This window comes from Ornithorhynchus anatinus, chromosome 13, assembly GCF_004115215.2.
Source record: "Ornithorhynchus anatinus isolate Pmale09 chromosome 13, mOrnAna1.pri.v4, whole genome shotgun sequence".
In the NCBI taxonomy this organism is placed as follows: domain Eukaryota; kingdom Metazoa; phylum Chordata; class Mammalia; order Monotremata; family Ornithorhynchidae; genus Ornithorhynchus; species Ornithorhynchus anatinus.
In genome coordinates, this window is record NC_041740.1 from 922,506 (window position 1) to 949,049 (window position 26,544).

Here is a 26,544-nt window from a genome sequence, read left to right on the forward strand (position 1 = left end):
CAGAGCTGGCGAGGGGATAGCGAGGCCTCTGCTCCCAGGCTTGGGGGCAGGAAGGGTCCCGGCTCCTCCACGGCTCTGCCGCGGAGGAGCGGGGCAAATCGCGGTCCCTGCACGTTGGCTGGCCTGACGGAGACCGAGCCTGTCGAGAAGCGACACGGCCTAAGGGATAGAGTGTGGGTCTGGGGGTTGGAGGGACCTGGGTTCGAATCCCAGCTCTGCCACTTATCTGCTCTGTGACCTTAGGCGTGTCACTTCAATTCTCTGGGCCTCGGTTTTCTCATCTGCAAAGGACAGGGATCATCGCGACCAACCTGATTAGCTTGTATCCACCCCAGTGCTTAGTACAGCGTCTGGAACATAGTAAGTGCTTAATAAATATATATAAAAAAAAGAGCCCGTGGCCCTGGGCCAGCAACAGCCCATCTGCCTGCTGCTGCTGGTCTTTCCGACCCCTAGCCCCGGCCCCTCACTTGAGCACTTCTCCTGGCTGTCCATGGGGCAAGGGAAGTTGGGCGTCCCCCGCAAGCAGCAGTGGCCCAGAAAATCCTTATAACCCACCCACCCCAGGCTGCAGGTTCTCGGGCTGGTCTGGTCTGTAGCTTCTCAGACTCCTCACGGGCTTCTCTCAGGGGAAACTTCCCCGTCCGGACTGACCAACGTGCCGCAGCCGCCGCCCCCGGAAAACTGCTCGTCCCCCCGACCCCTCCCATTCCCTGTCCCCGGGCCCGGCCGAGGGCCGGAGTCCCTGCTGCCTCGCCAAGGAAAACAAATACATAAGGATTTCAAGAATATAGAGGAAGCGTTTTTGCCGGGAGCCCGCTGCGAAGAGGTACCGGAGTTTACACAGCGACTCGGAGGAGCCGGGCCGGGCGCTGGACTGAGTGGCAGGCCTCGCCCGCTGCCCTGAGGTGGGTGGCGTCAGGGCCTGGCTAGGGTGGAGCAGCAGCGGGTGAGTTCTCCTGGCCTCGACAGCCTCCTGTGGCCAGTGGCCTCCGGCCCGGTGCTCACAGCCGACTCTGTTCTCGAGGATTCATTTCCTCTCCGCCTCGGAGCGAAGCGGAGGGCTGACACCAGCCATGCGATGGGCAGCTGGAGGGGGCATCTGAGGCCGAGGGCCACCCCCTTCGCTGGTGTTCCGGGGTGGGAATCCTGAACCAGGATGGATGGGACTCTGTGGTAGCCCCCGAGAAGGGCGGTTGTTGGGGGGGGGGGCTTGGTCAGGAGTGAAGAGAGGCAGCAGGCGGCGGCGGGTGGCGTAGACTTTGAGGCCGGGTGGTGGGCCTGAGGCCCGGCCGTGGCATTTGTGATCATCACGGTCCAGGATGGCGAGTGGGGGGCACGGGGGAAGAGGGCCAGGGGCGGCTTGGCCCCACCCTACTAAGGGTGGCCAATTGGCACTCGCTGGTGTATATGGCCTGGCCAGAAGCAGAGACTGGTCTCAGTCCTGGCTCCGCTCTCTGATTCCACAAACTCCTCCGACCTTCCTCCTGATTCCAATAGTCCCCGCCCCTGGCCTTCTGTCACGCCAGCGGCCCATCGGCATCTGCGGCACATCTGGACAGCGTCGATCATGGCCCTGCCCCCAGTGGCCCCCGCCGGCTCTTTGGCCTCACCCGGGGGATGGGGACGGGGTGGACACCCTCCTGCCCCCCAGAGAAAGTGCGAGGAAGGAGTTAAAATTGGAAAGCGGGAAACGCAAGGGGGAGCCGGGAGCGGTGGCTTGGAAACTCCTTGATGGGGGATAGGGGATTTGCCCCGAGGTCCTCTCCCAAGCCCCCAGTGTCCTCTCCCACGTGCTCAGTCGAGGGCTCTATGCCCAGTGGGTGTCCAGTTCGTCCCATCGGTTCACTGAACGTAAGGCCGGAAGGGCGTGAGGAATTCTAAAGGCCCGGCCCTGGACGTGGGGCCCAGATGGGATGTGCCACGTGTGTGGGTGAAGTTCGCTTGGCGGAAGTGGATTCGGAGATGTAGAGATCAGTCTGGGATATCTGTTCCCCCCCCTCCGGCTTTCTCTCCCTTGCTACCTGAAGGATTCTGGGACCTACGGGCTGTTCCACGGAGGGCATCTCCCCACTGCACCTCCCACCTCGGGAAGCCCAGGTCTGGCCCAACTACTTTGGTCTGGCCCCCAGAGCGGGGCCGGGGAGGGTCTGTCTATGGCAATCTGATGCTGGGATTCCTTCAAAGGTTTCTCCGCTGGCCTGTGGCCCCCCCGAAGGAACCGCCCCCTGCCCACCCAGCCGGGCCCCCCGCCTTGGGAAATGCCCAGGGGCCGGTGGCTGGGGGCAGGAGGAGGGCGGGGCCCGGCCTCACGGTTGGCACACCGTGCCGGCCGTCAGATCTGCGGACACAATGGCAGGACGCGGGCGGGCGCTGAGGGGCTGCGCCGCCGCTGACAGGTTTACGGCCGGCTTTGGCCGAGGCCCCGGCTCCGGCCTCCGGTGCTGGCCCGCCTCTGCGGCAGCTCGTGGAAGGAAGCGTGGGGACTCGGGGGACGCCGTTCCCGGACACATGAAAGGGCTCGGGGCCGCGGCGACGGCGGCAGTGGCGGCGAGCCTCAAGGCCACGGGATTCCCGCTTGCTCGACGTCAACAGCCCCGGTGCGGTGGGGTCGGGACCCCAGGATGTCACAGCCAGGGCTCGGTGCCGTTCCAGTCCACCAGGGCCCCCTTCCACCTGCCGGAAGAGGAAGCCGGGTGAGCGCTCCTGGAGGCTGCCAGTCCAGTCGTGCCGGCCAGTGCCGCGGGAGGGAGGAGGGTCAGGTGGCGGCCTGCTTTCCTGGCATGTCCCGGTCCACCCCTAGAGACCACTCCTTAGGAGAAGGATTGTGGCTTAGTGGATACGGCATGGGCCTAGGAGTCAAAAGGACCTGGGTTCTAATCCAGGCTCCTCCACATGTCTGCTATGTGACCTTGGGCAAATCGCTTCACTTCTCTGGGCTTCAGTTACCTCATCTGTAAAACGGGGATTAAGAGTGAGCCAATGTGAGACAGGGACTATGTCCAAACTAAATAACTTGTATCTACCCCAGTGCCTAGAACATTGCGTGGCACAGAGTGAGTGCTTAACAGATACCACGGGCCACGGTGGGGGTCAATGCCATGAAGCCGGCCACACCGGCCCCCCACCCTGGGGACCGCCCGGGGAATCTCTACCCTACGAATCCATGATTCGAACTCCCGATAATCCTTGGAGTTCTATGCTTCAGATAGCCACTTTCCAACAACCAGCCTCATCCCTCCTCCGCTAGACTGTAAGCTCCTCGAGAGCAGGGACTGTGCTTACCGACTGCAGTCTCCCAAGTGCTTAGTCCAGTGCTCTGCGCACAGTAAATGCTCAATGCTGATCGATTGATCAACCTGGAGTTCTCGGGCGGGAGCCAACCTGGAGGGGGATAGGCCGGGCAACCAGGGTGACCCGAGGGAGCAGCTATCCGTCACAGACTCCCTGACCACTCAGAAGAGAGAACAGACCCCCAGGATGGCTGCTTTGGGAACCTGACCTGGCGCTCTGGAGTGAACCAGGCTAGAAGGGACACTGACCGTGGAGAGAAGATTCCTTGGGCCAGCCGTCTCTCTCTCTGGACTCCTGGAAGCTCCTTAACAGTCAGAGATCAGGTCTACCAAGTCTTTTGTACTGTTCTCTCCCGTGTGCTCAATAAAGAGAAGCAGCGTGGCCTAACGCAGCATGGGCCTAGGAGTCGGAAGGATCCAGGTTCTAATCCTGACTCTGCCACTTGTCTGCTATGGGACCTTGGGTAAGTCACCTCTCTGGACCTCTCAGTTACCTCATCTGTAAAATGGAGATTAAAACTATGAGCTCCATGTGGGACAGGACTGTGACCAACCCAATTTACTTATATCTACCCCAGTGATCTGCACTCAGTAAGCATTCTATAATAAATACCATCGATTGATTAATTCATTGATTGGGTCTATCCCAAGTCTTCCTCTCAAGGGCCTTTCCTGGAGTCTGCCCAAATTTCTACCACCCCCCAAGGCAGGCTTAGAAGGAATAAATTTGACCTCTTCCCTGCCCTCTGGAGGGTGTTAGCCTTCCCCTCCTGGTGGCCAATCTGACCCCCTGGTTCTGTGCCGGTGGCCACCGGGGAGGGGTGGCCCGCTCCGGCCTGACCAGGACTGACGCAGGCAGAGGTAACTGGAGCGGCTCCGAGACCGAGACCAAGATGGGTATCGCCGGAAAGAGCGGGGGGTCAGAGGGCAGTGACGCGCTCGGTTCCGGGGGCCGGGAATGGATCTGGCCAGGAACGGATCTGGCCGGTCTCGCCGGGGGGGCCGCCCGGATTACCGGCAGCCTCTCCACCCTGGATCGCCAGCTGCTGGTCAGGACTGCCTCCGGGGCTCTCCTGATGGGCTGTGGAATCTCCCCTGGCTGCGGGCGGGACAGCGCCCACAACCCCGGCCACCGGCCCCCAAGCTGGGTGCGGTGGGGCGCAGGGAAGGGACCACCCCCCCGCTCGCCCTGGGCATGACTTTGGGAGTGAGCGGAGCCCCACGGAGGGTGGGAAGGGGGAAGAGTCAATCTGTCCAAGAGCCCCGGAGTGCAGATTTCCTGGCTCGGAGGCAGAGAGACTTCCCCCTCATAAACCCACAACGCTGGAAGCTGAAGGCCCAGGCAGGCATTCCCCCATCTGGGAGCAGGGGGCTGGTAGAGGGGCAGGGGACAGAAATCTTGCGGAATGGCAGCTCTTGGCGCTGCAGTGGCAGGAGGGGCTCCGGGCCTGCTGGTTTCTATTACTGCGGGATTTTATCTGATGGATACGGAAAAGAAAATATTTTTCCTGCCGTTTGCTCCCAGAGCCACGGTCTGGAACAACATTCCCCAAGCTCGCCGGGGCCTGCGCTGTCTACCCGGTGGGGTGGGGGGCAGGAGGCCCAAGGGGGAAAAGGGGAGGGCCTCCAAGAGGTGCATAGGGCACCCAGAGAACCCTGTTTCTGGAGGCACCGGTGCCTGCAGGCCAGGCAGAACGAGGATGCCAGGTCACAAGGGGTCAGACAGGAAGGGCAGGGGGAGTGGTGGCATCAGTCCACTAGTTAGTACATTAAATAATAATAATTGTGGTACTTGTGAAGCACGTACTATGTGCCAAGCACTGAGGTGCCTGCAGGCAAATCGAGTTGGACCCAGTCCAGTCCCACATGGGGCTCGCGGTCTGAATCCCCAATTTACAGACGAGGGAACTGAGGCCCGGAGAAGTGAAATGACCTGTCCAAGGCCACGTAGCAGACAAGTTACGGAGCTGAGATTAGAACCCGTGCTTCCCAGTGCAAGTGCTTGGTACAGTGCTCTACACACGGCATGTGCTCAATAGATACCACTCATTAACTGATTACCCTCTTGGATGGGGGAAAGAGAGAGACAGAGACTCATACAGAAAGGGGCATGAGTGTGTCAACGAGCGATGGCCCCTAGTTGATGGGAGGGGTTTGGTTCTCCCTATCAGGACAAGGGACCAACATTGCTTCCACCGCCATCTCTCTCTCCACGTTGGTCTCCTCCCTTTCAGCCCTTCTTTCAGCTCTGCCCAGGGCCCTCTAGCTCCCTTCCTCAGGGTCAGGAACAGTGGGCAGGTGGGCAGCTGCCCAGCCCCGCCAACCAGGACCCACTGTGATGGATGCAGGGTGGCAATCATGCTTCTTGGAGGCCCCAGAAGGCCTGAGGGAATCCGCTTTAGCTTCGGGCGAGCCAGAGACCCTCAGTAGGGTGGAGGTGATGATGCTGAGCATCGCTCTACCACTCAGGAGCCTACACCCTCTCTCTGGTGCATTTCCCTGGGTGCCTCTCCCTGTCCCCCATAGAGCAGGGTGGCCTAGAGGAAAAAGCTCAGGCCTGGGAGCCAGAGGACCTGGGTTCTAACCTCAGCTCCTTCACTTTCCTGTTGTGTGACCTTGGACAAGTCACTTCACTTCTCAGGGCCTCACTTTCCTCAACTGTAAAGAGGGAAATCAATACCTTTTCTCTCTCTCACTTAGAGAAAGTCTGCGAGCCCTGTGTAGGACTATGTCTGACTGGGTTATCTTGTTTGTACCCCGGTGCTCTGCTTAGATTAGGCTTGGCGTGTAATAAACATTCAACAAAAAGCACAATGAAGGGCTTTGCACCACTGGCACTAGACTGTGAATTCTTAGGGTGCAGAGATCAAGTCTTCTCCCTCTAATGTTCCCTCCCAAGTGCTTCCTACAGCACTCTACACACACAGAAGGTGCTTAGTACAGTGTAGCCCAGGGACAGAGTGTGGGGCTGAGAGTCAGAAGACCCGGGTTCTAGTCCCAGTTAAAAATAATAATAATCATCTCTGCCTTCTCTACCCTTGCCCTGCCGTGTGACCCCAGGCACGTTGCTCAATCTCTCTGGGCCTCAGTTTTCTCATGTTCAATGTGGAGAATAATCCCTGCCTCTCGCTCCCTCTTACGCTGTGTTGACCCTAGTGTTCAGCACAGTGCTTGGCACCCAGTATGGGCTGAATGAATGTTACTAGGCTTTCTTCAAGGGGTGACTCTCTGCCTGTGGCTCACCATGTGCTGACTGAGGCATGGTCTCCGCTGGCCTGGTAGACAGTGTGGTGTTGAATGATAATAATGGTATTTGTAAAGTGCTTACTATGTACCAGGCACTGTTCTAAGCACCGAGAGAGATAGAAGGTGATCAGGTTGTCCCAAGTGGGGCTCACAGTCTTAACCCCCATTTTACAGATGAGGCAACTGAGGCACAGTGAAGTGACTTGCCCAAAGTCACACAGCTGGCAAGCGGTGGAGTCTGGATTAGAACCCATGACCTCTGACTCCCAAGCCTGTGCTCTTTCCAATGAGCCACGCTGAAAGGGAGAGATGGAAAGAAAAAGGGGGAGGGAGGAAGCGGAGGAAGGGGAGAGAGGTGGGGAAGGAAGGACAAGATTAAGGGAGGTGGGGGAGAGGGTTGATGCTCACTTGGTTCGAATGCAGTGCTCCAGAGGAGGGGTGAGGTCACTTGCAGGGTCTCCTGTTTCGGGCTTGGTGGTGTCTGTGCCAGAGAGTCCAAACAGAGGGTCGAAAGACAGATGGACCCCACATCCCCGCTCGCAAGTCCGCGCCGAACCGGCAATCCAGTCCTCCCCGGGGGAAGGTTCCGCCTGCTCGCTCCAACCCGGGGGCTGATGGAAACCCGGGGCCAGGGGTCCCGCGGCCACCCCCTTCAGGGGCTCGGGCTCTGGGGTAACTGTGAGCTTCTCGAGCACTCTCCCGACAAGCCCGTCAAAGGGCAGGGACTGTCTCTGTTACCGATTTGTACATTCCAAGCGCTTAGTACAGTGCTCTGCACAGAGTAAGCGCTCAATAAATACTATTGAATGAATGAGTGAATATCACGCTCTGCCCTCAGTAGGCACCGAGTACAGTGCCTTGCACCCAGCAGGAGGCCAACACAGCACTTTGCACAGCGTGGGCATCCAGTACAGCACTGTGCACACAGTGGACACCCAATACAGTGCTTTGCACGTAGCGGCTGCCCAATCAATCAATGGTATTTATTGAGCATTTACTAGGAGCAGAGCACTGAACTAAGTGCTTGGAAGAGTACAAGACAAGAGAATTAGCAGATACGTTCCCCGCCCATAATGAGCTTACAGTCTAGAAGCCTGATGAAGCAGTGTGGCCTATTGGACCGTACAGTGTTTTGCACAGAGTAGTCACTCAGTACAGATCTCTGTCCACAGTGGGTAGCCAGTACAGCTCTCGGCAAACAGTGGGCTCCCAGGACAACACTTTGCACACGTGAGGCACCCAGTACGGGGCTTGGCACCCAGTGGGTGCCCAGTATAGGGTTCTGTACCCAGTGAGCACCAAGTAGAGGGCTTGGCCCACGGCAGGAAACCAGGTACAGTACTCTGCAAGCAGCAGGCACCTAATACAGTCCTCTGCACACAGTGGGTGCACAATAAATAATATAAACCAATAACTGACACAGGCTCTCTTTTTTTCTTGAACAAGTGGGCGTAGGCTTGTGCTGTGGGAGAATTATGGGGTTGGGGGTCAGGGGGCCTTGTGAGCGGGCTGGTCCAGTCTGACTGTCCGGAATCTGCCGCCCAGCACGGCGCTTGGACTAGAGTGGGTGGACCACCCCCGGCCACGCACCTATGGTGAGCTGGATTTCCTCCCGCTGACCGGCCAGGCCGTCGAAGTAGAACAGGTCGAAATTCCTCTGAGCCCCGCGGTCCTGCAGCAGATCCTCGCGGAGGCTGAAGAGGACGCTGAAGTGGCTTTCGCTGCACACCAGCCAGATGGGGTACCTGGGGGTCTTCAGGTGGGAGCCCACCTGGGGAGAGTGGCGGGCATAGTCGTGGAGGGAGCCAGGGACCTCCGGGGAAGAAATTCCACCCTCTTGCCATCCCACCTTTTGGCTCCCTAGCCTCCTGACCCTTCTTTCCCCACCTCCTGTGCCTTGGACTATCAGGCACAACCCATAGGGCAAGCACCAATCCGGACTCACATCCCCCTTTCTGCCCTTCCTTCTTTCCTGTAATTCATTTTGGGATCCATCTCCTGCTTTCGACTGGGAGTTCTCTGAGGACAGGGACCCAATCTACCTATTCTACTGCATTTCCCAAGCGTTCGGTCCAATGCTCTGCCCGCACAAGGCATTCAGTACATACCCTTGATCTATGGACTGACTGATGTACAGCCTCCACCTGGCCGTTAACTAATGTCTCCTGGAGACGGAGAAGACTCTTTGCACCCACCAAGGTGGTCCCACCGCCCCCAGCCGCCCTAACCCGGCGGAGCCAGGATATGACCCTGTGAGTCCCCCCAGTCCCCTGTGGCTGCCCCGCTAGGTGGTCTTCCCCAGGCCCCACCCCCGTGCCTACCCGTCCCGCCTGCGGCCCGACCCACCCGGCACACGTCGTAGTGCTCGAAGAGGGACAGCAGCCCGATGTCGCTGCGGGCCATGATCCCGCGGAGGGGGGCGGTACTCCCGCCCCCAGAGTCCAGCTCCATCACGCCGTCAAACACATTGGACACTGCCTGGCCGGTCAACAGCAAGTTGACCAGCTCCTGAGATGACATCCGGGAGGGACCGTGGGCCCGGATGCCAGCCCGATTGCCGGGGCCATCCCGTTAATGCTCCCGCCGCCCAACCCCGTCCCACCGGCTCCCCGCCTGCCTCCCCGACTCACTTGTGTGCAGTACCCGTGGGCGCCGATCAGGTGGTTGGTGGGAACATCGAAGTCCTCGCGCACCCTGCAGGAGCAGGAGAGGGTGGGAGGTGAAGGCCTGCCCCGGGACTCTCGGCCCCGTGGGGAAGTCAGAGGTGGCTTCGGCCTGGAGAAAGATGGTGCCCAGTCCTCCCTGGGGGAGAAGAGGCTGGGGGCTTCACGAGGCCGAGGGCCCCCAGCCCGAGCAACCTGGCAGAGGGGAAGGTCACTCCGCTCTGACGCCACATCACGGTCGTCACGGTAATGACAAGGAGGGGTTTCTGCCCCCTGCTTCTGGGACCCCCCGCCCTGGGGTGCCCCACCGACATCCCAGCTCACCCCGGCTGAGCTCCCCATCCTCCCTCCCAAACCCGCTCCTCCCCCGGGCCTCGACGCCTCAGCTGCCGAGGCCAGCAGCTCCCCGCTTCTGCAGGCCACAGCCTTGGCACCATCCCCGGCTCGGTGCTCTCTCTCTCAGCTCTCACATCCAGCCTGTGGCTAAATCCCGTCGGTTTTTCCGCCGCAACATTTCCAGGCCCGCCCTTTCCTCTCCATCCAAGTGGCCACCACCCTGGTCCCGGTATTCGTCATAGCTCGGCTAGACCGCAGCGGCAGCCTCCTTGCTGACCTCCCTGCCTCCGGGCCTCTCTCCTCTCCGGTCCACACTTCATCTTTTTAAAACATCATTCTGCACGTCTCCCTGCTCCTCGAAAGCCTCCGAAGGTTGCCCATCCGTTTCCGCCTCAAAAAGACTCCTCCCTGACCACTTCGAAGCAGGCAATCAGTTCTCTCCCTCTTACTTTTCCATTCTCTTTTGCTACACTCCAGCTAACACAAGCTATCTTGGGAAAAGCAGTGTGATTTAGTGGAAAGAGCATGGGTTCGGGAGTCAGAGGTTGTGGGTTCTAATCCTGACTCCACCACTTGACAGCTGTGTGACTTACGGCAAGTCACTTAACTTCTCTGTGCCTCAGTTACCTCATCTGTAAAATAGGGATTAAGACTGTGAGCCCATGTGGGACAACCTGATTACCTTGTACCTCCTATCCCAGCGTTTAGAGCAGTGCCTGGCACATGGTAAGCGCTTAAATAGCATTACTGCTATTATTACTATTACTATCATCTACTCACGATGTGTTCTTATCATCTCTCCAGCCTCCAGCCCCTGGTTCCCCCCCTTCCTCCTGTCTGGAGCCCCCTGCCCCTTCAGCTCTACCAAGAAGAGACACAGCATTTTCCATTTTCCCCAAAAGGCTTTCGCATCGACATCTCCTTTCCTCCTCTCTGCTCCTCTGGGAGGGGGAGAAGTGGAGGGGACTGTTCTCCCCATTGTACAGAGGAGGAAGCTGAGGCCCCGAGAGGAGGAGCGACTAGCCGAGGTCACTCAGCAGGGCAGAGGCAGAGCCGGGATTGGCTCCGGAGCACCCTGCCTCCCAGCCCTGAGCTCCGCCCCTGGGGCTTTATTATTATCACGGTATTTGTTAAACGCTTAGTACGTGCCGAGCATTGTGCTAAGCGCTGGGGTAGATACAAGGTCATCAGGTTGTCCCACTTGGGGCTCGCAGTTTTAATCCCCATTTTACAGATGAGGTAACTGAGGTACAGAGAAGTTAAGCGGCTTGCCCAAGGTCACACAGAAGACAAGTGGCGGAGCCAGGATCGGAACCCATGTCTTCTGATTCCCCAAGCCCGTGCTCTTTCCGCTAAGCCTGTACTGACCCTCCATGCTTCAGGGACCACCCGACCCCTCCCCGCATTCCAGTCACTTGGCCTCGGCCCAGACCGGTGGGGTCCTGACGGGAAAGAAACCCAGGACGGTGCCCAATTCCGCCTGAAATTCCTGCTTCAGGGCACAGCCAAAGGGACTTGGCTAAGGTCACTGTGGTCGGGAGAGGTCCGGGACCTGAGCTGGGGCTGGGCCTGCGTCTGGGGGTGGGGCTGGACGGAGGCTGGCTCCATACCTGGGGATGGAGTTGGAACAGGGCTGAGGGTGGAACCAGAGCTGGATCTGTGCCTGGGGATGGGGCTTGACCAGAGCTGCGGGTGGGGGTGGGTCATAATAATAATTAATAACTGCGGTATTTGTTAAACGCTTACTACGTGCCAAGCGCTGTACTAAGCTCTGGGGTAGAGAGAAGGTAATCAGGTTGTCCCATGTGAGGCCCACGGTCTTCGTCCTGACTTTACGGTGAGGTAACTGAGGCGCCGAGAACTTAATCGGCTTGCCCGAGGTCACACAGCAGACAGGTGGCGGAGCCGGGATCAGAACCCATGTCCTCCGACTCCCAAGCCCGTGCTCCTTCCATTACGCCACACTGCTCTTCCTGATCTGGGCCTGGGTCTGGAGGTGGGGCCGGACCAGAGCTGGGTCTGGGGCAGTGGGGCGCGGGTCGTCGGGCCGCACTCCTCAGAGGGGGTCTGCGGGAATCGGGGGCGTCTAGAATGACCCCAGTCGGGCTCCCCGCGGCCCTTTGGGTCGGGAGAAGGACCCACGGAAGCGTCACGGAGACACGACCAAGCCGGTCCTCGGGAAGGGCGAGGCCTGTCCAGAGCCCCGGGCCGGACCACGTCCGGACTCGGGGAGCGAGTGGACACCGTCCCCAGCGGAGGCGGCGGATCTGAGCCGTGCGTCAGCTGAGTGTGGGGGGACAATGACAGGAAGCCCACAAGGCATCTGTAGGTGCAAAAGGCAGCGGCTGTGCTGGGATCACGACGCCTTGGGGAGAAGGCGAGGGGGAAGGGAGGAGCGAGGGGGAAGGAGAGAAGAGGGGGGAGGGGGCAGAGGGAAGAGCGGGAGACACTGCAGGCCGAGGCCATGGTGGGGGTCCTCTTCTCTCACTCCCTTCTGCGTCGCCCTGACTTGCTCCTTTCAGTCATCACCCGCCCGGCCCACAGCACTTACGTCCCTATCTGTCATTTATTTCTTTAGGGTAACAGCTGTCTCTCCCTCTAGACTGTAAGGTCGTTGGGGGCAGGGAATGTGTTTATTTATTGTCGTACTGCACTCTCCCAAGCGCTCAGTACAGGGCTCTGCACACCGTAAGCTCTCAGTAAATACGACTGACCGACTGATCGTCTCACCTTGGTGAGGGTGGCCAGAATCTGAGCCCGGCCCTGCCTCACCGGCTGGGGGGGGTCGAACGATGGGGTGTGGGTGGGGTGGAGGGGGAGCCGGGCGGGAGGGGTTCAATGAGAGAGGGGTGGGAGCCACCACCCCTAAACCTCGGAGGCCTGGCCTGCCTCTCCTGACTTGCCCTGCCCCTCAGCCCCCACCACGGGTCACTCAGTTCCCACTCCTGGAGGGCAGGCTGGCTGCGGCCCCGCCTCTCACCTGTCTGTTGGACCTCCCCCCCTCACCTGGCCACCCCCCCACCCAACCCGTCTGAGGGACCCGCCTCACCTGGCCACGGACCGCGAGCAGACGGCTGACAGGGTCAGGAGGATGCAGCCCAGAGGACCCGCTTCAAACTGACGCGAGAAGAGAAGCCGGTGGTCAGAGGGGTGCGTGATGGGGTGTCGGGAGGTGGGCGGGGGAGGGGAGGGATGCGGTGGGAGGCAGCTGCGCCCGGAAGAAAGGTGGGGACCCTCACCCCCTACACTGTGTGCGCTGAAGGCTCTCTCTCAATCAACTCTGCCCACCCAGTGTGGGACCGACCGCGGAGGTGAGGGGAGAACCCAGGGCGGCTCCGTGAGGGCACGGTCTCTCTTTGCCGGAGAAGAGCCCCTGGGACACTGAGAAAGCGGGGGTCCACTCCGAGCCCTTGTCTCTGGGGGAGGACGGAGGCGGGGCGGCCGGGGAGGGTGCCCGCAAAGCCACCCGACCCCGCGTGGAGGTTTAGGTTTTCCTGGCTTGTTCCGAGTTGGCCCAGGGTGACTTGCTCCCCCTCACCCATCTGGAAGCCCTGGGGAGGCTGCTGGTAGCCACCGCAGGTGTGGGGGGGAATGGGGACAGCCGGGTCAGGGGAGGCCGGGGGATCCCACTGAAGCTGCAACGCGAGCCCCAAACCCCTGATATCCATGGCCACGGCTGCTCCACCACCTTCTGGCCGCCACACCTCCTGGGGCCTTACCTGGTGGATGTTCTGCTGGAGAAACCCCACCAGATCTTCCTTCGTTGCCACGCTGTACAGCACGAGCTGGGGACGGTCGTGAGAGGACAGAGCGTTACTAGCAAAGCCCAGGGCCAAAGGGCAGCCCACGCCCACCTCCCACACTCCCAGGGTCTCCCCGAAGCAGCGGGGCTTAGTGGAAAGAGCAGTGGCGTGGGAGTCAGAGGTCTTGGGTTCTAATCCCACTCGGCCTTTTATCAGCCGTGTGACTTCACGTCTTTGTGCCTCACTTACCTCATCTGTAAAATGGGGATTAAGACTGTGAGCCCCATGTGGAACAACCCGATTACCTTGTATCTACTCCAGCACTTAGAACGGTGCTTGGCATATAGTGAGCACGTAACCGATACCATTATTATTATTATTATATCCGGAGGGTGAAATGCCACAGGACGTCGGCCCAGATGGAGGCTCCGTTGCCAAGGTACCTCCCGCCCCTCGCCTCCCCTACTCTGCTCACGCCCTCCTACTCCCCTCACCCTCCACTTCGGAGAGAAAGCCTCCCCCCACCAGAAAGGCAGAGATGGCCCCCACATCCCAGCAGAGCACCCTCGCCGCCACCCCCATCCCGAAGCTCCAAGGGAGAGTGAGCGTGGAGCCCCCGGGCGTGGTCCCCGCCCACGGCGCGGGGGACGAGGTGGCGCGGAGCCTGGAACATTTTCCAGAGGTTCGTACGGTTTCTAGGACTCCATCTGCTTTGTATTTTCCTGCGGGAGTGAACTGCTGCGTCCCCGAAGCCCTAAAAGGAAAGCAAGGCCTGAGACGGCTTCCTCTGGAGAAGGAGAGAGGCGTGCGCAGACAGCTCAGCAGGATGTGCAAGGAAATTAAGACAGTGCTGCTTGGGGGATGGGGGCGGGGAGGAGGGGAATGCAGCGCTGTGAGGGGTTGAGTGAAGCACCCTCTCTGCTTTCAAGGAGAGCCCTCTGGGTGGGCCGCCCCTCTGCCCTCCCCGAGCCCATCTTTCCAGAGCAGTGGGCACTGGAGCGCGTCCGAACGGACGCGGGAGGGAGAGCTCCGGTGAGCCCGGGGACAGCGAGCCCCCCCATCCACACCCACTTGCCCCCCGCCCCGTGGAAGCTGGCGCTCACAGTGCCACCACCGGCCGGTCGGCTCCGGAGGCCCGCCACAGGATGTCGGCCACGGCCGCCACGAGGCAGTCGGTCCTGAGGGCGCTCGAAGGCTGCGGGGGCCTGTGGGGAAAGCGGGAGAGAGCGTCTCTGCTGGTGAGGGGACGGAGGAAGAGACGCAGGTGGCAGTTGGGGGGAGGTCCAGGGGTGGCAGGGAGGAGCCACAGTCCACCGTGACCTGACTCTGGGTGACTCCCTGGCCCAGATCCTTTGGTCCGTGGCAGGCTCACTGACCCCTGACCCTCGGCTGGGGAAAGGGCGGAGAGTCTCCACCCAAGGGTTCCCTGCCTTTAGAATGCCATTTCTGATGGACGTGAAGAGAAGCCGATTCCCCCGCCAGCCTACCTGCACGTGCATTTCAGACTCCCTCCTTGCCCACCACCCCTCTCTCCCTCACCCTCTGCCCCCTCATCCCCTCACCCTCTGCCCCATCTCCCAATGCTCACCCCCTCACCCACCAAACCCCACCTCCATCCACTGTCCCCAAATCCATTCACCCCTCCTCACCCCCTTGTCCATTGTCCCCTCGTGCCCTCATCCACCGTCCCTTCATCCCGTCACCTGTCACTCCTTGCCCCCTCATCCCCTCCTCCGCTACTCCTCACCCCGTCATCCACTGCCCCCCAGACCCTTGCTTGACTCTGCCATCAGCCTCGCCCACCTCACCCCATTAGGAGGGCTGGCCATGCCTTCACTCGGCCATAGATCCCTTTTCCTACCTTCTTAACTTACACAGGGTCTATCTTCCCTGTTAGGCTGAAACTCCTCGAGAGCAAGGGATCGCCTCAACTAAGTCTACTGGAGACTCCCAAGTGCTTAGTACATTGTTCTGCACACAGCAGACGCTCAAGAAATACAATTCCTCTCTGCCCCGGCCATCTCACTCTTTCTCTCCTGGCTCCGTGTCCCCCTTCTGCCTCGCTCCCTGTGTGGATACAAGGCGGCAGCTCTTTCTGAGCGGCACGGGCAGGTGGACCCGTCAAATTCCCGATGGATTTATGTTAGGGAGGTAGACACAGTAGTGGCCACAAAGAGGATGGGAATTTTCGGGGCAACAACTGAAACTCTGCAACCCTGAAACCCGGGAATCCCCCCCACCCTTTTTTTTTTTTAAATGGTATCTGTTTAGCACTGACTATGTGCCAGGCACTGTCCTAAGCATTGAGGTAGATACAGGCTAATCAGGTTGGACACGCTCCCTGCCCAACAGGGGGATCACAGTTTTAAATCCCACTTTACAACTAACGCACAGAGAAGTGACTTGACCCCAACATCACATGGCAGGCAAGTGGCGAGGCCAGGACTAGGACCCAGGTCCTTCTGCCTCCCAGGCCCGAGCTCTAACCACTAGGCCATGCTACTTCCTTAAGCCCGAGGAGGTGACAACAAGCCCTGCCGCTTCCCGAGAGCTCCGGGAACTTGGGACAGATTCCTGGAGGAAAGCCCACTCAGTCACCGCCGCCCGAAGAGAGTGGTGGGGAGGACGGGCCGGCGGGAGGGTGGGCCGATGGAGTTGATTAGAGAGGAAGAGAACCGAGCGTCAATATTTGCTTGTTCTCTCCTGGGCCTGTGCTCCGGGGCCAGGAAGAGAGTTCAAGTGTTCGTACAGTCCGAGAAACAGGCCCTGCCAGACCAATGGGAAGGCAGTTCGGAATGGGCCGCTCGGGTTGCCAGAGCTTCCGGGGGCTACCGGGATTTCCAGAGGCCTTGAGGCCTTCCAAAGGCCACGGGGGCTTGCACGGGCTGCCAGGGGTTCCTCGGGCTTCTGGGACTTCCAGAGCTGCAGGCGCACTGCAGCTGGCACCGATTCCCGCCTAGGAAGGCTACGGCCCTGGGCGTGCCACGTCTGAGTAAGGCAGAGCACTGCTGCCAGCTTCAGGCCTGACTCAGATGGGCAGGCGGCGAGGACCAGGAGGACCCAGCCAGGGCAGCCGGGATGATGGGGTAGAGCTGGGTCCTGGTGTTGGGGGAGGGGAGGATTTCTTTACCCACACCAGTCTCCTCGGGGGGCTGGAGGAATTTTCCAGGAAAGACTTTCCTTGAGGGCCGAGCTCCACGGCTCAGCTGGGAGACGCCACGCCAGTGGTAGGGGACTGTGAAAGACTTTCCCTCCTCGCCTTTTCCTAATCACGCCGGGGCTGGGGAGGGGCAGGAGAGGAGGAGACGTGGTCCTAGTGCACAAGGGGCTTCCAGTCTGATGGGAGGAGAGGTGCTGGGTGCCTGGGGAGACACAGAGGATGGAGGTGATACAGACCCTGACTATAAGGGACACACACACACACTCTGTCTCTGTGCTGGGCACTGAGAGAGGGCCAAAGGGAGGAGGAGACCCAGCTTCTGTCCTCCTGCCTGATGGGAGGGAACATATTAACGCCCCCAGAACCAAGCAGAAACCCTGCTCTCTTCACAGCGAGGTGGAAACCGAGCCCAGAACCTAGCCACCAGCCTGCCCTCTCTGGGAGACCCCTCCCCAAACACTGTACCCCCACCGGGCCTAAGAGAGAGCGACCCAGATGCCCTGTGAGTGCCCACAGTGCTTTCAGTAGCTGGGTCGGTCTGAACTGTGGAGGCCAACTGAGAGGAGAAACCGCAGTGCTGTGGGGGTTCCGGGTGCTTCGGCCATTCAGAGAGCACGGCAACCTGGAGCTCACACGTCCCCCGACCTGCCTCGAGGCACGGGTCGGGTGAGGCTGAGGGAGGGGAACTCCAGGACCAAAAGGCTGGGGGTGCGGGTGGGAGCCATGCATGGGGCAGAGGCGAGGGGGTGGGCACAAGGTGGTCTGAGCTGGGGGGGTCTTGGGCCGAAGGCAAGCAGCCCTTCCCTAAGCCCTCCTTTCCTCTTCTTCCACTCCCTTTTCTATCACCCTCACTTGCTCTCTTGATTCATTCCCCCTCGCAGCCCCACAACATTTAGGTCTATATCTGTCATTTATTTATTTATATTAATGTCTGTCTCCCCCCTAGACTGTCAGCTTGTTGTGAGCAGGGAATGTGTCTGTTTACTGTTCTACTGGACTCCCCCAAGTGCTTAGTACAAGTGCTCTGTACATAATAAGTGCTCAATAGATATGACTGACCGACTGAATGAATGAATACTGGCCGGTTCAAAGGCCTCAGCTCTAGGGGCCCGGCTGCCCTTCCGGAACAACAACGCTAAATGTCCTGTCCCGATGGGGAGGAAATGATCCCGAGCTTCCTCTCACGCTGTTCCCCACACGGGCGGCAGTTCAAAGGGCCTCAGAAGTGAGAGAGGCCGAGAGGCTGGCCGGAGGCACGGGGCGGGAGCCGCCCAGGTGGGGCTGGATGCGTCCTTGGGAAACAAGATGGCAGCGGTTCGGACTCCCGGCACGCCTGCAGGTGAGGGCCTTTGGCCGGGACCCAGCCGGCGGCCTCAGGGCCGGAACGTCGGACCCCCTCCCTCCCGCCAGTGCCCGAAGGGTAGGGCAGCTCCTCCGACAGGGGCAGGGCTCGGGGGTGGGGGGGCAAGCTTGTGGGTGGGGCGAGGGCTTACCGGGTTCTGGGGCTTCCACTTCCACCGTCTCCGAACAGGAGCTTCTGCAGGACACAGGCCTGCACAGCTGCCAGAACGCCGCACGGTCCCCCCTGCGGGGAACACGGCACGTCACCCAGGGCCGGGCGAGCCACCCCCACAGATTTTACCCCTCTTGATCAAACTTCCACCCCAACACTGTATGCCAACCGGGCACTTGTGTGCACGCAGCTTCCTGGAGCACTTTCTGAACAAGCTTACGCTCACCCTCAGCTACAGATCCATTTTCCTATCATCCAGGGTCTGTCTTCCCTGCTAGACCTTGAGAGCTCCTCGAGAGCATGGGAAAGTGTCTACTCGGTCTACTGGATTCTCCCAAGTGCTCAGCGGGGTATTCCGCACACTGCAAGGGCTCAAGATACACAACGCCTCTCTGCTCCGCCTTCTCACTCCTCCTCTCCCAGCTCTGCATCCCCGTTCTGCCTCGCTCCCTCTCGGCCCTCCCCATGCGTGGACACACGATGGCAGCCCTCTGAGCGGCATGTCCAGTGAGGGGAAAGGGCCGCGGGAACGGAGTCGCCTCAGCTCTCCTGGAGGCTCCACCGCCATTAGAACGGACGGGTTGGCCCCTCGGGACTGAGGCCACGGCCACCCAACGGCTTCCTCCCGGCAGGAAGTCGCGATCCGATGCCCTGAGACGAAAGCCACTCGGGCCCCCGGGTGATCGGTGCCCTGGAATCGGCGGGGTCGTAGGACGCACCTTGTTCTGTACGATGCCATAGCGCAGCGGGGGGTCGTCGCTGAACGTGAAGCCCTGCAGCGTCCACTCCGTCCTGAACCCGGCCAGGCTGGATCCAAACAGGAGGCTCTTCAACTCCTGTCCGAGGGAAGGTCCGAGCCCAATCACTGCCGGAATCAGAACAGCGTGCCACCTGGCCACGTGCCAGGGAGGGTGGCACTGCCTCAGGGCACCATCTGTCGGCCCCAGCCCCGCCCCCAGTCTCAGGGCCGCCCTCAGCTCTGGCCCTGGACCCCTAACAAGAGGGGGGCCCCTAAGGGGAGAAGCAGCATGGTCTAGCGGGTAGCGCACAGGCCTGGGAGTCAGAGGACCTGAGATCTAAACCCGGCTCCTCCACTTGTCAGTTGTGTGACCTTGGGCAAGTCGCTTAACTTCTCTGTGGCTCAGTCACCTCATCTGTAAACTGGATATTAATGCTGTGAGTCCATGTGGGACACAGATTGTGTCTAACCTGACTAGCTTGTATCCACCCCAGATCTTAAAGCAGTGCTTGACATAGTAAGCGCTTAACGAATACCATCATTATTATTAACAATGTCATCATCATCCTCTGGTACGACGGGGGCGACCCTGGCTCTATCGACCACTTTCTACACCCGCATCCTGGTGCCAGCTCGGCACCGCTCACCACCCACAGGCCTCCTTCACCTTCCTACTCCACGGCTTAATAATGTTGGTATCTGTTAAGCGCTTACCATGTGCAGAGCACTGTTCTAAGCGCTGGGGCAGACACAGGGGAATCAGGTTGTCCCACGTGGGGCTCACAGTCTTCATCCCCATTTTACAGACGAGGGAACTGAGGCCCAGAGAAGTGAAGTGACTCGCCCACAGTCACACAGCTGACAAGTGGCAGAGCTGGGATTCGAACTCATGACCTCCGACTCCAAAGCCCACGCTCTTTCCACTGAGCCACGCTGGCCGTTGTCGAGGTAGCGGAATCCCTCCGACTCCCCACCGAGTGTGCTCGGCCTCAGGTCCAGTGGAACCAACTTGAATCCACAGCCCTTTCCTGTCCCTTCCCGACGGTCGCCAGGGGCCACATTTAATCCCCGTGTCCCGTCTGGGGGTGGAGATTTTCCCGGGAGGCCAGCGGGCCAAAGTAATAATAACACTAATCACTGTGGTATTTGTAAAGCACTTACTTTGTGCCAGGCACCGTACTAAGTGCTGGGGTGGATACATGCCAATCAGGTTGGACAAGGTCCCTGTCCCACATGGGACTCACAGTCTTAATCCCCATTTTACAGCTGAGGTAACTGAGGCGCCGAGAAGTGAAGTGACTCTCTCGAGGTCATACGGCAGACAAGTGACGGAGAGGGGATTAGAACCCAGGAGAAAACACTGATTATCAGTGGAATTGGACGGAGGCGACTTGAAGTTTTCCCCGGAAGAAACCGAACGGAAGACGGCGGTGGCACCTCCGCTGGCTCCGAGTGACCAATGTTAAAAACCCCAACTTCCCTTTCCCAGGTTCTTACTTTGGCCAGGGAAAAGTCGATGGCTTTGGCTTCCGTCTGCGGCTGCCGTGGGGGCGGGACCTTGGGCCGGATCGCTTCCGCCTCTGTAAACTCATCCTCCACGTCCTCTACAAGGCAAAAGTCGGGCCGTAAGACAAGGCCGCTGGCCCACCCTCGATGGGGCAAACCAAGCGGCCCTGGGCTCCCAAGGATGATTTCTGAGCACCGGAACCATGCTGACCATGGTCGTTCTGGTATCGATTACCGTGCTTACTCTGTAATAATAATAATACCAATAATAATGTTGGTATCTGTTAAGCGCTTACTATGTGCCGAGCACTGTTCTAAGCGCTGGGGTAGACACAGGGGAATCAGGTGGTCCCACGTGGGGGGTCACAGTCTTAATCCCCATTTTACAGATGAGGTAACTGAAGCACCGAGAAGTTAAGCGACTCGCCCGAAGTCACACAGCTAAGTGGCCGAGCCGGGATTCGAACCCATGACCTCTGACTCCAAAGCCCGTGTTCTTTCCACTGAGCCACGCTGCTTCTCCGTACCGGAGTCCTAGGGTAGATGCAGGGGAATCAGATGGGGTCCAGGCCCTATCCCCTCTGGGCTTCCGGATTAAGAGCTGGGGAGAGCACCGATCTCATCCCTGGGGTCCAGAGAAGGAAACAGAGGGCCACAGAGGTCGCGACCCTGGCCCGAGGGGCAGTGGGCCGGGGCAGAGCCCGCACTCAAACCCAGGGCTCCGGATGTCCCGCCCCACGCCCCATCCGATCTGGAAAGGAAGTCGGGGACAAACTGGCAGTCACTCTACGGAAGTCTGTTGTTCTTGGGTGTCTCCCAGCCAGTCCCGGGCCCTTAGTTGGGCCTGTGATAACAATAATAATAATTTATAATAATTTTTGTATTTAAGAGCTTACTATATGCCAGATACTGTACTAAGCGCTGGGATGGATACAAGCAAATAGGGTTGGACATAATCCCCGTCCCATGTGGCGCTCACAGTCTCAAATGCCATTTTACAGATGAGGGAACTGAGGCACAGAGAAGTGAAGCGACTTGCCCAAGGCCACGCAGCAGACAGGCGGTGGAGTAGGGATTAGAACCCATGACCTCCTGACTCCCAGGCCTGTGCTCTAACCGCTACACCACGCTTCTTTCCTGCCTGCGGTTGTGCGGCGGGGCTGTGGGCTACAGGCCCGATGGTCTGGGCTGGTGCTGTTGGCGTGCAGTGTAGCCTAGTGGTTAGAGCACGAGCCTGGGAGTCAGACACATAACCTGCCCACAGCGAGCTAAAAGTCTAGAGGCCGCCAGGCCCCAAGTGAGAATAATCGCTCCATCCATCTAGAGAGGCAGCATGGCCTAGTGGATAGAGCACTAGCCTGGGAGTCAGAATTTGATTTAACACAGCACTCTGCACACAGTTAACGCTCAGTAAATATGACCGATTGACCGGGAAGGTTTCCAGGCCTGGCGGAGGGGATCGTCCCCAGGAGTCCCTCCCCACCCCCTACCTCTTAGACCCAGAAAAGCACAGGTGGATCCCGGGGCACCCGCTCCCGAGCCCCAGTTTCCAGCTCCACCCTGCCCCTTGCCCAGCCCCACCCGCCGGCAGCTCCCCTCGGGGACGTGAGGGGAGGAGGGATGGGGACGGGGGACACGCAGCTCGGAGACTCCGGCCAGAGCGCTTCCCGGGGAAGCCGGTGCTCGTTGGACTCTCCGGCAGCTGCGGCCGGAGGTCCCATGCAGCTGGATTCCTGGGATGTTTCCGTTCCGGAGGGAGGAGTCCGGCGGGTGGGGGGGAGCGCCTGGCCCTTCGCTTGCCCAACCCTGGACTCTCCCCTCGCGGAACCCCTCGCCACACAGGCCGGGATGGCTGCTTTATCTAATCAGGTGCGGGCACGCCCAGGGCCCACAGAACGCCCGGTCCCGGGGCCAACTCCCGTCGAGGCCGGTGCTGGGCACCGCCGGTCACCCCCTCCTTTTACGGTGGCGATGGTAGGAGAAACCAGGAAGTTGGGGAGTCCTGGGGATCACCGAGGGGTCAGGGAAGAGCGCCCACGGATGCCGGAGATGCCAGAGGTGCAGGGGCCCGACCTCCTGGTTGCCGGCCCCTTCGGCGGGCAGGATGGCGGGGCTGACGAGGGAGAGGGCGCACGTGTTCTACAAGCACTGACTCGGTGCCGAGCGCTGAGGCTGACCCAGGAGAATCGGCTCGGATGCAGCCCCCATCCTCTCCTCCGGCCCCACCTCGAGGCTCAGGGACTAACGCGGAGAGGGGTCTCGTAACCACTGCACGGCGGAGGCCCGGAGAAGTTGAGTGACTTCCCTGAGATCATTCAGCAGGCCGGGGCAGAGCACAGACGGGGACCCCGGGCTTCGGATCCCCCCCAGCTCTCCACTCTCTCCACCAGGCCTCCAGCGAGGTCAGCCGCCCCAGTGGAAATCCAGCTTCAGGTTTCCATTTCCAGGTAGCCCGAGTGCTCGGCCTGATCGGACAGCTGTGGGCAGACGCGGGGGAGACGGGGGGTCGGGGCCGTGGGGGAGGGGGCTGGCAGGATTCCTCAGCCAAACTGGTTTGGAGGCCCCGGGGAGGTCCTGGGCTGGAAGCAGACCCAGCCAGCACACGTACAGCCCACCTCGGTTTGTGGGTTGCGGCTTTGCCTTCTACCCTCCACTCCAGCGACACGGAAAAACACTGAGGTAAAAGGCCAAAACGAGGCCTGACCTGGGGGGGGGGGTGATGGCGGCGGCTGTGGCGCGGGGGTGGGGGAGGGAGAGAAGACTTGGGTTCGAATCCCACCTCGGCTCCAGGCCTGCTGGGTGACCTGGGACGAGTCACTCAACCGCTCGGGGCCTCGGTTTCTCTCTCGGGGAAGCCCACCCCTTAGGAAGCCGGCAGAGCCTCTAAGTGGGGGTTGCCTGGGGGTATGAGGCCTCTCCGGGGACACAAACGCACACACCCGCAACAGCCTCTGCACGCACTCACACACGCACAAACACATCCACGCAGGCAGAGGCCGGGCCGACCTGGTGGCAGGCTGTAATGCCGGGTGCCCTTTTCATTTTAGCCTCCTCATCTCCCGACCCCCTCCGGAACCCGCACCAGCTGAGCGGCGCTGCGGCCTGGATTGCGGCCACAGCATCGGGGGCTTTGGGTTCTCAGGTGGGAGATGGTAGGGGTACTCCACTGGGGCTTTGCTTAAATTGTGCCCTTCAAGTGTCTCCTCTGCCCTCCTCGCTTGGGTGGAACCATTTCAGCCGGCCTCACGGTGCCCAGTCGCCACGTCCCCCTCCGAATGTCGACTCTTCCGTTGACACCTCCGGGCTCGGGGCTCTGGGCCCTTGGGGAGCGGTCAGGCCCCTCACTCCTTCCTCTGATCCGGCCAACCGCTCGTTCGTCCTGTCCTAAGGCCCTGTGGCCTTCTCCTCCCCCCATCCTGGCCTCCCTCACTGACCGCCTCCCCTTTTCCCCCCATCTCCCCACCACCCGACAGAGCACGCGAAGCACCTGATCCTTTCGAAGCACCCCGTGGCTCCCCGCGGTGTTTCTGGGGGGCGGCCCTCTCCCGAGGGGAACCTCCGGTGAACCGACGTGTGTCCGGAGGGGCCCGAGGGGCCACCTGGAGCCCCGTCCTCATGGGGACCGCGGCCCCCAGGGCAGGGAGAGCCCGGGGCCGGGGACAGAGGTGCCAGCGAGAGGCTTGGCCGATGTTCGGTGGCCCAACGCCTCACTGGGAGACAGGAGTAGTCACTTACCAAGAGTCAGAAGACCGCTGGAGCTGTCGGCTCGGGGCAGGTGGCTCCTGGAGAAAGAAACACAACAAAAAGGGAACATCAAACTGTAAACTTACTCTAGACTCTAAGGTCACTGTGGTCGGGGAGTGTGTCTGTTTATTATTATAGTATCCTCTCCCAAGTGCTTAGTACCGTACTTTGTGCACAGTAAAGCAACTGCCGTCTACAAAGGGCTGTACTGACCACCCACCATGTGCAGGGGACTCTACCGGGTGCTCACCCTGTGCAGAGCGTGCCACTGGATGCTTGGGAAACCTAAGCAAGGTGGGGAGGGAGAACCACTTACCCTGCAGGTGAGGCCCCCGTCAGACTCGCTCCCCAGTTCCCTGTTCCAGAAAGGGTTGTCCATCTCGCCCCAGGGAGGCCCTGCGGGTGCGTGTGTGGGAGGGGACGGGAGTTGGGGTGGGCTGACAGATGGAGAAAGGGAACCGGGGAACCGGGGCGGAGGAGTCGACAAGGGTGGAGCGAGGCAGAGCGGATCAGAAGCCGGGGCCAAGAGCAAGACAGGCATTAAAGCAGCAGGAGGGAAGGGAAGACAAGCCCCCCAATACCCTAGGGACGGGTGGAGGGAGGCTACTAGGCCCAAGAGAAGCGGGCGTTCGGCGTGGAAGATGGATAGAACATTTCACTATCCCAGATGGGGAGCACCACCCTGCTCGGTGCCCCATTTACAGTGGGCCGGGGCTGGGAGGGGAACCCGTCCCTAAACCCTGGTCTGAAAAGTGATTTGGACCACTCCCCTAGAATCCAGAATCCCAGGGTTAGGAGAAGAGGGAGGGGAGGGAGGCGAGATGAAGGGGTGGGGGGGATGGTGTGGGAGAGGAGACAGTGGGGAAGTGGCCAGGGAAAGGGTGAAGGTGGAAGGAGGTAGAGGAGACAGTTCAGGGAAGAGAATGGGGTTGGTGAAGGGGTGAGAAGAGGATGGGAGGGAGAAGGGTTGGGAAAAGGGCGAGGGGACGGGGAAGGGGACCGGGAGGACGTCTAACGGCTCAGGCCGGGTACAGGCTGACCTCCTCTCCATCACGGGATTTCCATGTTCAGAGAATTTTGAATTATTGAGAAGCCTGCTGTAACGCTTTGTTCTCCGTTTCCTATAAATCAAATATCTAAAGGATATATTTAATGGTGAACGTCGTGAGAAAATGCTCTCATTGTTTCTTTTATAATCGCCTTTGTAGAGCAAATGGTACAGAGTTAAAAAGGTCGGCTACCCCCTCCCCTCGTCACGCAAGTAGGCAAATAAACAAGCCAAAAGAGGACCACAGATCGCAGGGTTTCTGGAGAAAAGGATCAATAACCCAAGCTAGCAAGCCAAGGAAAAAGACCCCCAACCCGACCTCAGACCCTCCCTTTCCTGACTCTCCCATGAGGAGAGGGAGGGTCAGTTGTTGGAGGGGGGGGAAGCTGGGTTGGGGGAGAAGGAAGGAGGGGGTAATAATTCGGGGAAAGATCCTCATCGTCACAACATCAGATGCTTACTATGTGCCAAGCCCTCTGCCCAGCCCTGGAACAGATACAAGAGAATCAGTTCAGATTCGGCTCCAGTCCTGCTCCGGGTGTGAGAGGAAGGGAGAGAGGTTATAATAATAATAATAATAATAATGTTGGTATTTGTTAAGCGCTTACTATGTGCCGAGCACTGTTCTAAGCGCTGGGGGAGACACAGGGGAATCAGGTTGTCCCACGTGGGGCTCACAGTCTTAATCCCCATTTTACAGATGAGGGAACTGAGGCACCGAGAAGTTAAGTGACTTGCCCAAAGTCACCCAGCTGACAAGTGGCAGAGCCGGGGTTCGAACCCATGACCTCTGACTCCAAAGCCCGTGCTCTTTCCAGTGAGCCACGCTGTTATAGTAATGTTGGTATTTGTTAAGCGCTTACTATGTGCTGAGCACTGTTCTAAGCGCTGGGGCAGCTACAGGGTAATCAGTTTGTCCCACGTGAGGCTCCCAGATAATCCCCATTTTACAGATGAGGTAACTGAGGCCCAGAGAAGTGAAGTGACTTGCCCACAGTCACAGAGCTGACAAGTGGCAGAGCCGGGAGTCGAACCCATGACCTCTGATTCCGAAGCCCACGCTCTTTTCACTGAGCCGCACTGTTTCCTCTTCATTGTACAGAGGAGGAAAAGGACTCCCAGAGAGGTTGAGCGACTTTCCCGAGGTCACCCAGCAGGCCAGGGGCAGAGCGGGCACTCATACCCCAGGATCCGGCCCGGGTTCCAGCCCCGTGGAGTCAGCGACGGTGGCCGGCGAGCCGAGGTCCGGGAGAGGTGTGAGGGCAGGTTTGGTGTGGCGGGAGGTATAGCACCCGCTCAGTCTGGTGGACCTGACCTGCTGCCCCAAGGTCTTCCCGGGGGCAAAGCTGTGTGGCCAAATGGATAGAGGCCGCCTGGGAACCGGAGGACCGGGGTTCTAACCCCGCCTTCGACACTTGCCCGCTGGGTGACCTCGTACTCTGCCAAGTGCTTAGCACAGAGCTCTGCACACAGTAAGCGCTTAATAAATACGCCTGGCTGCCTGGGCAAGTCACCTCTCCGGGCCTCAGTCTACTCAAATGCAAAATGGGGAT

The 26,544-nt window shown here is 59.8% G+C and overlaps 1 protein-coding gene across 2 annotated transcripts in view; it reads right to left on the reverse strand.

The window, feature by feature from the left end:
• Positions 1-780: 780 nt before the first annotated feature.
• The window catches only part of MINDY4 (MINDY lysine 48 deubiquitinase 4), a 41,602-nt gene continuing 15,838 nt past the window's right edge, over positions 781-26,544 (reverse strand). Inside the window, exons 7-20 of one of the 2 annotated variants that reach the window (XM_029078379.1) lie at positions 23,935-23,981; positions 20,191-20,297; positions 18,674-18,790; positions 17,935-18,026; positions 14,385-14,486; positions 13,972-14,035; positions 13,258-13,323; positions 12,588-12,655; positions 9,170-9,233; positions 8,886-9,047; positions 8,130-8,310; positions 6,948-7,020; positions 3,286-3,384; positions 781-2,676 (exon numbers count right to left, since the gene is read on the reverse strand). In XM_029078379.1, coding sequence (XP_028934212.1) covers positions 2,628-2,676; positions 3,286-3,384; positions 6,948-7,020; positions 8,130-8,310; positions 8,886-9,047; positions 9,170-9,233; positions 12,588-12,655; positions 13,258-13,323; positions 13,972-14,035; positions 14,385-14,486; positions 17,935-18,026; positions 18,674-18,790; positions 20,191-20,297; positions 23,935-23,981 — 1,291 coding nt within the window. In that variant the 3' untranslated portion in view covers positions 781-2,627. The remainder of the gene's footprint in view (positions 2,677-3,285; positions 3,385-6,947; positions 7,021-8,129; positions 8,311-8,885; positions 9,048-9,169; positions 9,234-12,587; positions 12,656-13,257; positions 13,324-13,971; positions 14,036-14,384; positions 14,487-17,934; positions 18,027-18,673; positions 18,791-20,190; positions 20,298-23,934; positions 23,982-26,544) is intronic. The other variant, XM_029078380.1, reaches the window with a different exon arrangement.